Here is a 12,948-nt window from a genome sequence, read left to right as displayed (position 1 = left end):
AAAATGTAATGTATAAAGGATGGAGTGACTGGATGTCTAACAGAACAGAACACTACTTCCTGCTTTTCAGCTCTCTAACTTTGAGTTAAGGTGGCCATACACGGGCAGATTAAAGCTGCCGATATTGATCCTTTAGACTGATTTGGCAGTTTATCTGCCCATGTGTGGGGGCTCCCGATGGGTCCTCTCGATCGATATCAGGCTAAAAATCGGCCAGATATTGATCGGTCAAGTTTGATTTTTTTGTACGATCCAGGACCGCATCGGCTAGTTGATGCAGTCCTGTGACCCGTTGGAGTCCATTTGTAGTATTGTAATCCGACTGTTCGGCTCCAGGGCCGAACGTTCAGATTCATCCGATATCGCCCAGCCCTTAGTGGGCATATCGGTACCTTGCCAAACGAGCGGATCTTATAGTGTATGACCACCTTTAGTCAGCGACTTGAAGGGGGGCCACATGGGATATAACTGTTCAGTGAGTTTGCAATTGATCCTCAGCATTCAGCTCAGAGTCAAAAGCAACAGATATGACCCATGTGGCCCCCCCTTCAAGTCTCTGATTGGTTACTGCCTGGTAACCGGGGTAACCAGTCAGTGTAAACCAAGAGAGCTGAAAAACAGGAAGTAGTGTTCTGGCTATTATGTTAGACATCCAGTCACTCCAGCCTTTATACATTACATTTTTGGCTAACTAACTATATTAGAAACATTTTTTATTTTGCACAGCCTATTTATTTACCCAGTTTTTATTTTTACACTGTATTGTACCTTTAAAGGTGAACAACACCTTCAAATATATAATAATAATGTCTGTCTCTCTTATTAGTATGTAATTAATAGCTAAAATATTAACAATAGCCGTTCAGCAGCCTGGATATATCTCATACGTTGCAAACGTGAATAAAGGAGCTGACAGTGAGAAAGAGGGAAGACCTGGGCTCCCCCTCAGTTACTAATGATCCGGCTCTATCTCACACTCAGGAGAAGGACCTAGGACTGTGCCATCCTCCCATAATGGGGGGGGCGGGGCCTGAGTGGTCCCCGCCTACAGAGCCGAGCTCCCCTTGTGATCCCTTTGTGTGTGTGTCCGGCAGCTCACCCCCTCCCCGGGAGCATGTCTGTGCATGGAGACGCTAGGGAAGGAGAGGATGCCGGGACAGCAGGCAAGTTGTGTGAGGCCCGGCCATTGCTACTAAGATCTGTCCCTCGGGCAGGCCCCACACAGGAAATCTAGACCCTCACACGGAGAGACAGCGGTAATTGAGAGGCGACACGGGCACTGGGGGGAACAGCGGACTCATAGGACTGAGAGATCGGCCTGAAACGCTGAGCTCGGAGATGGCGACTTTGGAATCGCTGTTGTTGCTGCTGCTGCTGCTGGCGGGGATTGTGTTGTCTGCTGAGTGGGAAACAGGAGGAGGCAGCGGCCTGGTCGTTTCTCTGCCCCCGGGCTGTAAGCAGGAAGCCAGGCCCCGGGCAGCGAGCAGGAGTGCGGCCAGTGAAACGGGCAAAGTTGTGTGTATCGGACTCGGGGCTGACGGGAGTCTTCCCCTGGGGCCCTTCCCCAACAAGACCAGCACCCTGTAAGTACAGAGACCAGCTGGGGCTTCTATACAGGCTGGGCCGTGTTGTGCTTTACTCCTTACAGCTGCCTCTCTGGGGATTCTGGGTAATGTAGTACAGAGAGGCAAGCACAACTCTATCATATCACTTAATAGATCAATGTAGGTCCCTTAGCAATTATTGCTTTCACTTAATATGTTAGTGATTCCCAACCTGTGGGCCCCTCCATCTCTGCTTCGACTACAATTCCCAGCGCCTCAACCCAGATTGGGACCCCTGCTTTCCTACATTTGTCCCGTGTCTCTAAGCCATCATTTCATTGGCCGCTTTCAGTGTCCAGCAGCTGCAATGTGAGTGTCAGCTCTTGTAATGTTATTTAATAGAAAGCTCCCTGGCTGACCTACAGGCGGCTGTTTGTTTGTTTTAGTTCATTTAGCCTTTTCTTTAGCAGCTTTACAGTTTGGAATTTTAGCAGCTCTCTGGTTGCTATAGTCCCCCTTTATCCTAGCAACCTGGAAGTGGCTTGTTTGAGAGACAGGAATATGAATAGTAGGGGGATCTGAATAGTAGAAGGATCTGGATAGTTAGCAGCACTCTCATCTTGTAAAGATAAAACCGTCTTTATTATTTCATATGGCAACTCCAGCAACATTTTGCGGGCACCCCCCCCCCCCAGAAGAAATGACATATAACGTGTGCTGGATGATTGTTGTTTGTGGAATCTGAATAGTTAGCCAAGTAATAATGAGCAACAATAAGATTTGTAACTTCACAATGAACAATGTTGCAGCCTCACAGGAAGGCAAATCTTTGAGAAACTATACAATATACAGTGAATACAGTACCCCCTGTTGGAAAATATAAGGATTTTATAAGTCACAGAGGAGTTCCATGAGCATATAAAGGCACGAGGCCAAATTACCGAGGTTACTTCTAATATCCTCATATTTATTCATTATAATACACAAGTTTTAGCGAGCCATGTGACAAAAATGACATCACTAAGCACCGTTTATAATGGATGACATCACCAAGAGCCGTTTATATAGTGAATAAAATACCCCCTTTTGTAAAATATATAGTGAATAAAGTACCCCCTCTTGTAAAATATATAGTGAATAAAGTATCCCCTCTTGTAAAATATAAGGATATTATAAGCTACCGAGGAGTTTCATGACCATATAAAAACACAAGGCCGAGTGTTTTTATACAGGTCATGGAACTCCGAGGTAACTTCTAATATCCTCATATTTTGCAACTGGGGGTACTTTATTTATTATAATACACAAATTTAAGTGAGTCGTGACAGAAATGACATCAGAACTCACCGTTTATAACTGATGACATCAGAACTCACCGTTTATAAGGATATAATTTACAGGATATTCATGGCTTTTGTGTATTATAAGGATATTATAAGTTACCGAGGCGTTTCATGACCATATAAAAACACAAGGCCGAAGGTTGAGTGTTTTTATACAGGTTGTGGAACTCCGAGGTAACTTCTAATATCCTCATATTTTGCAACTGGGGGTACTTTATTTATTATAATACACAAGTTTCAGTGAGTCGTGACAGAAATGACATCAGAACTCACGGTTAATAACTGATGACATCAGAACTCACCGTTTATAAGGATATAATTTACAAGATATTCATGGCTTTTCGGCCTTGTGTTTTTATATGGTCATGGAACTCCTCGGTAACTTATAATATCCTTATATTTTACAAGAGGGGGTACTTTATTCACTATATTTACAGCATATTCGTGGCTTTTGTGTATTATAAAAAATTATGACATATTGAAAAGCTGCTAAGCATAAGACAGTGGATAACTTATGAAAATTTAAATGTCTACTACCCCTTTATTTCTGTAGACTCTCCAGCATAGCTGCCATGACACCCTGCCGATTTCACTTTGCTGTGTAAGGGTAGCACCCAAGGGATGGTGGGTGGTGTCCCTGTCACTTCTGCTGCTGTTAAAACATACGAGTGTAAGCGCACCTAAAGAATTTGGGGCACTTTCAGGGAAAATCACCTATGCGAGGGGGGCTATGTAGGGTAGTAATTAGGGGCTTTTATTATTGAGGGGTGTAGTTCTGCTTGAACTATTTTGGATTCAGCCAAGCCCCCCAATCCTTCGCCAAAAGATTTGGCCGAATACTGAACCGGATCCTAATTTACATATGCAAATTAGGGGTGGGAAGGGGAAAACTTTTTAATTTCCTTGTTTTGTGACAAAAAGTTATGGATTCCCCTCCCCCTAATTTGCATATGCAAATTAGGATTTGGTTCAGATGGGCAGAAGGATTCGACTGGATTCGGTGCATCCCTAGTTTTAAGTGAGACTTTCTGAGAAGGAATAATTGACACAATGAGGACTTGTAGTTGGCATGTGTAGGTACATCTCTTACTTGTGAGAGCTTAATGGCACAATGATTAATTATTGATGAAACGTCACCTTGTTTTAGTCAGCTCTGAGGCACAGGTACCAAGTTCATGTTTTCTCTAGGGAAGTGCAGGCGGAATGTTACCCTCTTGAACAAGGTGCCTGAAGCAAAAAGGTGTTTTGTGCCAATGAGCCGTACAAAGTACCATGTACTAGAATGGGAATAAAATATAAAAATAAATACAGGCGTTACAACTGATTGTCTGCTCCTCAGACTTTGGTAATGGGGGGGGTGGGGTAATGAAAATAAAAATGCATGTGGTTTTATGAATATATGAGAAGCCCTTGCCACCAGGGATACTTACAGGCTGTGCAGTATGAGAGCATGTTGTCTACAAATAAGAGACGTCGCTCTCCTTAAAGGAGAACTAAACCCTGAAAATGAATGACTAAAAATGGCATATTTGATATAATGAACTTATTGCACCAGCCTAAAGTTTTAGCTTTTCAATAGCAACAATGATCCAGGACTTCAAACTTGTCACAGGGGGTCACCATCTTGGAAAGTGTCTGTGACACTCACATGCTCAGTGGGCTCTGAGCAGCTGTTGAGAAGCTAAACTTAGGGCTCGTCACTAATTATCCAGCAGAAAATGAGGTTGGTCTGTAATATAAGATGATGCTACAGGTTTGCTGATTATTAAATTCTGATGCTAATTACACTGGTATCTGTGCTGCCATGTAGTAATGATCTGTATTAATTACTAATCAGCCTTATATTGTGACATTTCTATTCTATGTGTACTGTATATTGTGAGTGGGTCCCTAAGCTCAGTAAGTGACAGCAGCACAGAGCAATGTGCAGTGAATCAGCAGAAAAGAAGATGGGGAGCTACTGGGGCATCTTTGGAGACACAGATCTTTACTGCTAAAGGGCTGTGGTTGTCTTGGGTTGGTACAGAAGCTCAAAACACAATGTACAACATTTCTAACTACTTCTTTAGTTAGTCTACCTTCCTTAAAGGAGAAGGAAAGCTACTGAGGCATTTTATTGCCAATAGATTAGCTGCAATAGTGCAAGCTAGAATGCTATATTTATTCTGTAGAATATTTTACCATACCTGAGTAAAAAGCTCTAGAAACTCTCTGTTTGTTTAGGATAGGAGCTGCAGTATTAATGTGGTGTGACATCACTTCCTGCCTGAGTCTCTCCCTGCTCTGGGCTCAGATTACAGTAGAGAAGGGAGGGGAGGGGGGGAGAGAAGCAAACTGAGCATGCCCTTGCCCAGGGCAATGAGGTTTAAGCTGAAGGCAGGAAGTCTGATACAGAAGCCCATGTGTACACAATAGAAGGAAAGAAATGCAGTGTTTCTTTTGACAGGGGACTCAGAGCAACATTACTTTGGGGATTTACTGGTATATTTAAATGGACCTTTCTGATAAGGCTTACTTAGTTTTAACCTTTCCTTCTCCTTTAACTTTAGCACTCAATGTTTTGTTTATTCTTAGCTTGGCATTGTCACAGCTCATGGATAAGTATTGTTCTTTCTTGCACATTTCTATTCACAAATACACACCGATTGTATCGGTTACTGGGCACAAAACGTTTGAGGGCATAATAAAATGACAACAAAATGCATGACAAATGGTGTTAATAAGGCATTTATCCATTGACTAAGCTATAAATCGGAGCAGGAGGAACAACTCAGGTTTTTTTCATTTTCTCAAGGATGAACTTTGGCTGCTTGGCTGAATTTCTCACTGTAGAAATGTGTAGGGATTGTATAAAATTTCATTTTGCAGTTTATTGTACATAAGTATCTTTTATTAATACAGTATGTACGCATTTTCGGCTGCAGACTCTAAACTGTTACAATTTGCTCCATTTAGTTGATAAAACTAGTTGATACATTTCTCAGAAGTTTCTGTTCAGTATTAGTAACTACTGTATCAATTCTAACAGGATTTCATGAATTCTGTTCAGCAGGGACAAAGATAACAAATGTATCAGCTAAATGTAGAACAGTTAAATAGTCGGCGACCCCTCCCCCCGAGCTGCTTTAGAAGGTGAAAAATGAAACTTTACACTTCAATATTAGAGAAACGGTCACAAATAGAAAATATAAAGAAATTGGGAAAATAGTTATTACCGGTGAACTAACTGAAAAAAGTGTTTGAAATTTTAAAATGGGTTGTTCACCTTTAAGATAACTTTTAATATGATGTAGAGAGGGATATTCTGAGACAATTTGCATTTCATTTTTTATTATTTAAGGTTTTGAGTTATTTAGCTTTTTATTCAGCAGCTCTTCAATTTACTAGGGTCAAAATTACCCTAGCAACCATACATTGATTTGAATAAGAGACTGGAATATGAATAGGAGAGGTCTGAATTAAAGGATCAATAATAAAAAGTAACAATAACAATACATTTTTTAGCCTTACAGAGCATTTGTTTTTTAGACAGGGTCAGCGACGTCCATTTGAAAGCTGCAAAGAGTCAGAAGAAAAAGGCAAAAAACGATAAAAAAATAATGAAAACCGATTAAAAGGTTGCTTAGAATTGGCCGTTCTAGGACATTCTAAAAGTTACCTAAAAGGCGAACCACCCCTTTTAAGATATTTCTATTTTTTATTGTTCTGCGTTATATTGAGATGTTTAAAAATCGTTTTATAGTACTATTGTTATTACACAGAGCATTGACATGCAGGACTGGGGAAAACAAAGGAGGAGGAGTTGTACTCTGGCAAAATCGGATGGTTTGTGTTACATTCTTTCCTGCTGCAAGTTTATAGTAATGGCTGAAATTAATTCATTACTCATTTTCTACTAGTTAATCTAATTTTTAGTCCCCAACGATGACTGGAATATACGCATACATATATGGCTTTCCAGGGCAGGTCTGACCATTTAAGGGGGTAGTTCACCTTTAACTTTAATATTCTGAGGCATTTTGCAATTGGTCTTTGTTTTTTATTTTTTGTGTTTTTATTTAATTATTTTTTCAGTACATCTCCAGTTTGGAATTTTAGAAGCTATGTGGTTGTTAGAATCCAATTTATCCTAGCAACCAGACAGTGGTTTGAATGAGCAATTGGAATATGAATAACAGAGGACAATAGGTGTTTTAGGTGCTGGGGTCAGTGATCCCCATTTGAGAGCTGGAAAGAGGCAGAATAGAAGGCAAGTAATTTAGAAATTATAAAAAAGACCAATGGAAAAGAGTGATAAAAAGAGCAATTTTATAAGCATCTAAAGTGAACTACTCAACAAACAATACTGGGAGATGTCCTAGGGGGTCAGTCTTACCTCTTGCATTATGGGCAGACTGGTGAGATAACCCTTTCAATTATGTTAATGACCCATTATGATTGGTTTTGTGCAAAATGTGTTGGTTCTTCAGTTCCGACTATCTGGCAATTCCTCAGTCTAAGGGTAAGGCCAGACGAGGAGATTCGGGGAGATTTTGTCGCCTGGCGACTTATCGCCACGTCTTTTGCGCGACTATCTCCCCGAACTGGGGAAAAACCGCTGAGGCAGTTCGGGGAGATAGTCGCGCAAAAGACGTGGCGATAAGTCGCCAGGCGACAAAATCTCCCCGAATCTCCTCATCTGGCCTTACCCTAAAGCTTAATTTATTATTATTATTATTATTATTATTATTATCTCAAAAATTTAAATTTAATATAAGCTTCAGCACACTGAAATAAGAAACTTTCGAAACTAAATCAATTAAAAATTCGGAACCGTTTCTAAAATAATAAAGTTTATCTTCACTGTTCCTCTCTCAGCATCTGTTTCTCTTCATTCTGTCTTCATACAGTAGTTGGGTGTCAGATAGTCATTAACGGTTAGATCCAATATATCTTATAGGGGGGCTCCTTTTGCCTAGAAGATGTATTAGAGCTCACTCTATTAAAATCACCAGACATCATATATCTCTACATGCACTATTTGTGCAAAAGAAAGTTATTTTGTTAGATTTGGTTTGTACTTGAATCAGTTATTTGGATGAGCGCTAATACATCTGATAGGAAAGGGATCCCCCCTATAAGATATATTGGATCTAACTGTCAATGAATATCTGACATCCAACTGCTGCATGAAGACAGAATGAAGAGAAACAGATGCTGAGAGAGGGATAGTGAAGATTCACTTGATTATTTCAGAAAAGATGCAGAGTATTCAATTGATTGTATTAAGAAACATTCTTATTTCAGTATGAGAATGCTTATATTACATTTTCATTTTCTCAATAGTTCCCCTTTAAAGGAGAAGGAAAGGTTAAAACTAAGTAAGCCTTATCAGAAAGGTCCATCTAAATATACCAGTAAACCCCCAAAGTAATGCTGCTCTGAGTCCCCTGTCAAAAGAAAAACTGCATTTCTTTCCTTCTATTGTGTACACATGGGCTTCTGTATCAGACTTCCTGCCTTCAGCTTAAACCTCATTGCCCTGGGCAAGAGCATGCTCAGTTTGCTCCTCTCCCCCTGCCCCCTCCCTTCTCTACTGTAATCTGAGCCCAGAGCAGGGAGAGACTCAGGCAGGAAGTGATGTCACACCATGTTAATACTGCAGCTCCTATCCTAAACAAACAGAGAGTTTCTAGAGCTGTTTACTCAGGTATGGTAAAACATTCTACAGAATAAATATAGCATTCTAGCTTGCACTATTGCAGCTAATCTATTGGCAATAAAATGCCTCCGTAGCTTTCCTTCTCCTTTAATAGTGGGAAGATAGTCCTTCTGACTAAGAGACACACATTTATCAAATGGCACTTTGTTGTTAATTTGTTACCCCCTAACAGGTGCAGCATTTAGAGCAGGAAGTGAGATTTCTAACAAATGCATTCCAGTCATTTATTGGTAAAAAACCAGCACCTCTGTAGTGTCTGTACATTATCATTGTCACCTACTTGCCATGCTTTAATAATGGAGCAGCTGCTCTGATTTAACTTGGTTGGGAGTTCCGTTTTGGAGGTTAGTTAATGAGACAATAAAGTAATCGATACCTACTATGCTAGGAGATTGTTTGTCCTGGTGCAGCTATTATAGGTCTCCCCAACCAGTTTCTGTTATTTTATGAAATTGAGATTCGCAAGAATATAATAATAACCAATAGTGACTTGGTAGTGGCCCGGGCCATATTATTGAAAAAACGCCAGTGAATAAATGTCCCTTTTTTTTTAGCAGTGGCTGTGCACCCCCTTTCATAGACCACACAGTAAGTTTAAAGACACAGTGCAGCTGTGAGTGATATGGTATTACATGGGGAGGAATGCCTTGTGTTTTGTCGCTACATATTACAAAACCTAGTCAATTAGAATTGATCTAAACTAAATGCAGTGGGAATAGCAAACTTAAAATAGAAAATGTGAGCCTTAAATTTTTTTATATTGGTCATATATATATATACATTGTAGGCAGAATGTCCTTGCCCTAGTTTAGGAGTAAACTTGCAGGCAACATGACTGCCCTGGTTTAGAGCCCTGCAGCGGGTCGGGTACCCGTGGTTTATCAGCAAAAAATGTGGGCACCCTGCGGAATGAGGGCAGGAATTTCAGGTGCGGGTATACCCGCGGGTCATGTTGCGGGTCTCATCTAAATTTCTTTTCTTATGTAATATTTTACTCCTTTTAAAGTTTTACAAAACTTGTTTCTGTCCCGCCCACTTGTGATGACGTAATTTCTGGTTTGCAGCACCGTCACTTCCTGTTTGATGGTGGTCGGTGGGTTGCAGGTCGGGTAGCGGATTAAAGTGGGTAAATGCGGGTTGCGTGTCGGGTCTTAGAAATTGGTTCCGCGCAGGACTCTATCCCGGTTCACAATCTGTGCTGGGGGCAAAATAACACTACACTGTTTTGTGGGCATGAGAGCAGCCAGTTTGCAGTCCATTTCTTAGGGGATGTCTCCCTGGAATCATAACTTCAAGATCAATTTATATTTTAATTCCTGTAGCTTGTTGTACTTCTGCCAGAAATGAGTTCATTGTAAAGATACTCCATCTAGTGCTGAAATCTCTAGGGATGCACCGAATCCACTATTTGGGAATGGTCCGAATCCCCGAATCCTTGGTGAATGATTCGTCCGAATACCGAATCTGAATCCTAAATTGCATATGCAAATTAGGTTCAGGAAAGGAAATTTCCAAATTAGGATTCGGTTCGGCCAGGCAGAAGGATTCGGCCGAATCTGAATCCTGCTGAAAAAGGCCGAATCCCGAACCGAATCCTGGATTTGGTGCATCCCTAGAAATCTCCACTAAATTCAATGTGACTAGATACAGGGGGATGTATACAGTGACCGCTGGAAGCTTATGCGTATTATTCACTAGATAAGCTGGTGCACCCTACAAGCACCAGGATTTCAGTTTATTCTCACATGAGCTCCTGAGTTTATTGATGATTGATTATACTAGAGATGTGCTTCTATTCATTTGTGTAAATATCAAATACTGCAATGTAACCTTTGCTCTGTGTAATAACTTAGAGGGGAACAGAATGATTTGCTGGGCCAGATTAAATGGGTAAAACTAAGGGGCCCATTTACTAACAATAGAATTTAGTTTTTTCCACGAATCTCCAAAAACGTGCAGTTTTCCTATATTCCTAAAAAAAAAACACCTAGAGGTTTATGAAGTGTAAAAACCATGAAAACCTCTACGGCAAAACTTAACCAAGTAAAAGTTGTTAAAGGGGTTGTTCACTTTCAAACAACTAGTTGTTTTCAGATAGATCACCAGAAATAACCACTTTTCCAAATTACTTTTTATTTTTATCCGTCACCGTTTTTCTAATATTGAGGTGTAAAGTGTAATTTTTCACTTTCTAAAGCAGTTCTGGGAGGGGGGGGGGCGTCCCTGTAAACTGTTCTGAATTGATACATTTAGTTGATCCATTTCTTATCTTTGTCCCTGCTGAGCAGAATCTCTGGGTTTCATTACAGGCAGCTGTTAGAATTGATACAATAGTTGCTAATATTCCAGAGATGCTGCTGAGAAGTAGGTCAACTAAATGTTGCAAAATTGTAACAGTTCAGAGTCTGCACCTGAATTACTGAGCTGCCAGACTCAAACACCAGAGACACCAACATTCAACTTTAAACTTAGATTCTTCAAAAACAGTATAAAATAAATAATGGAAAGTAATTGAAAAAAGTCTTTATTTCTGGGGAACAATCTGAAAATAACTGAAAAAATTGTTTGGAAGGTGAATAACCCCTTTAAGGTGCTACAGAATTCAGTTGGAGCTGCGCTGATCCTATTTGACAGCTTTAAATCAAATCTGACTTTTAGAGGCTTTCAAGTTGTTTCTCTACTATAAATTGTCCAAAAAACAAAAAATGTAGCCTTTTGATGTATTAAATTTTTTTTTTTTTTTTGAATGTTCAGCACTTTATAATTAGAACAGTCATGGTTTTAGAGTTTGTGAGTTTACAGTCATGGTTTCAAAAACCACTAAAATCCAATCTTTTTATAAATAATCTTCCACGTTTGAGAAGCATTCATAGTCAGGCCCATGTTCTGTCCTGAGAAACAATTATTCATTCTTAACAGTTAATAAATCTCTTTTTTTCCTTTTAGTTGAGTTTTTAATTACATTGGTAACTTAGAATTCAGTGTATTATTTTTTTTTTTTTGAGCGAATTCAGCGCCGTTTTTGAATCACTGGAACTAATTAATGATAACGGATATAATGTATACAGGTATGGGATTTGTTATCCAGAAACCCATTATCCAGCTCTGAATTATGGAAAAGCCTCTCCCATAGACTCCAAATTTAAAAAAAAATCCATTTTCTCTGTAATAATAAAACAGTAGCTTGTACTTGATCACAACCAAGATGTAATTAATCCTTATTGGAGGCAAAACCAGCCTATTAGGGTTATTTAATGTTTATATGATTTTCTAGTAGAATTAAAGTATGAAGATCCAAATCACAGAAAGATCTGTTATCCAGAAAACCCCAGGTCCTAAGCATTCTGGATAACAGGTCTCATACTTGTACAATAAATTGTAATCCGCGCCATATTGGAGCAGACGCATACACTGAGAAACGCATACACTGGAACGCACAAAGTGCAATGGTGATATCACAGTGCTACGCAATATGTTGGCGCTATATAAATACATGTTAATAATAATAATAATATCACTCAAAGTACACATTGCTTCCGCTATCACTTTTATGGCTGTAGCACCGATACCCCTATATATAATATAAGGCCATATGTTTGCCCAGGAGCAGTAACCCAGGGCAACCAATAAGATCCTTGCATTTAAACAGATGACTATTGAATTCTATCTGCTGATTGCTTGCTGTGGGTCGGCAAACTTAGTGCCTTTTATTACATTACCCCGTAAGTATTTTAAACTTTGCAACATGCGTCAGTGAGCAAAGCTCTGCTACCTACTTTAAGGCATAAGCTGGCATTCCATTCAGATACTAATTATAGGCACTGGGCAACCCGAAGAGCATTCAACCACTGAGTGCCATTACAAATGCTGATCTAATGCACAGTAAATAAGTTAAGGTGGCCATACACGGAGAGATCCGCTCGTTTGGCGATGTCGCCAAACGAGCGGTTCTCTCTCCGATATGCCCACCTTGAATGGGAATGAGGGTCGGATCGCAGGACCGCATCAACGAACAGATGCGACGGGATTTTTTGTCCCATCCGATCGAGATCTGGCCGACTTTCGGGGAAGCCCGTCGGGGGCCCCATACACAGGCCAATAAGCTGCCGACTTGGTCTGTCGGCAGCTTTTATCGGCCCTTGTATGGCCACCTTTATTTTGTGTTTGTTTTTAGGATTATTGCCCTTAGAGTAAGGGCACATGGCCAGATTCGAGTAGATTAGTCGCCCCGGCGACAAATCGCCTCTTGTTCCCCTACCTTTCCGCCCACTAGAATGAAAAATTGCCAGACGGATGGCACTCGCAGCTCTTCGTTTTCCAAAGTTGCCCAAGTTGCCTCACAAGGAAACTTCGGGCGATT

The 12,948-nt window shown here is 40.3% G+C and overlaps 1 protein-coding gene across 1 annotated transcript in view; it reads left to right on the top strand.

The window, feature by feature from the left end:
- Window positions 1–987: 987 nt before the first annotated feature.
- LOC108706552 (adhesion G protein-coupled receptor A3) overlaps window positions 988–12,948 on the top strand; it is a 45,934-nt gene continuing 33,973 nt past the window's right edge. The window contains exon 1 of the mRNA XM_018243068.2: window positions 988–1,583. Coding sequence (XP_018098557.1) covers window positions 1,339–1,583 — 245 coding nt within the window. The 5' untranslated portion in view covers window positions 988–1,338. The remainder of the gene's footprint in view (window positions 1,584–12,948) is intronic.

This window comes from Xenopus laevis, chromosome 1S (assembly GCF_017654675.1).
Source record: "Xenopus laevis strain J_2021 chromosome 1S, Xenopus_laevis_v10.1, whole genome shotgun sequence".
Classification (NCBI taxonomy): domain Eukaryota; kingdom Metazoa; phylum Chordata; class Amphibia; order Anura; family Pipidae; genus Xenopus; species Xenopus laevis.
The sequence above is the reverse complement of the archived record's forward strand: the minus strand, read 5'-3'. Positions and strand labels throughout refer to the sequence as shown.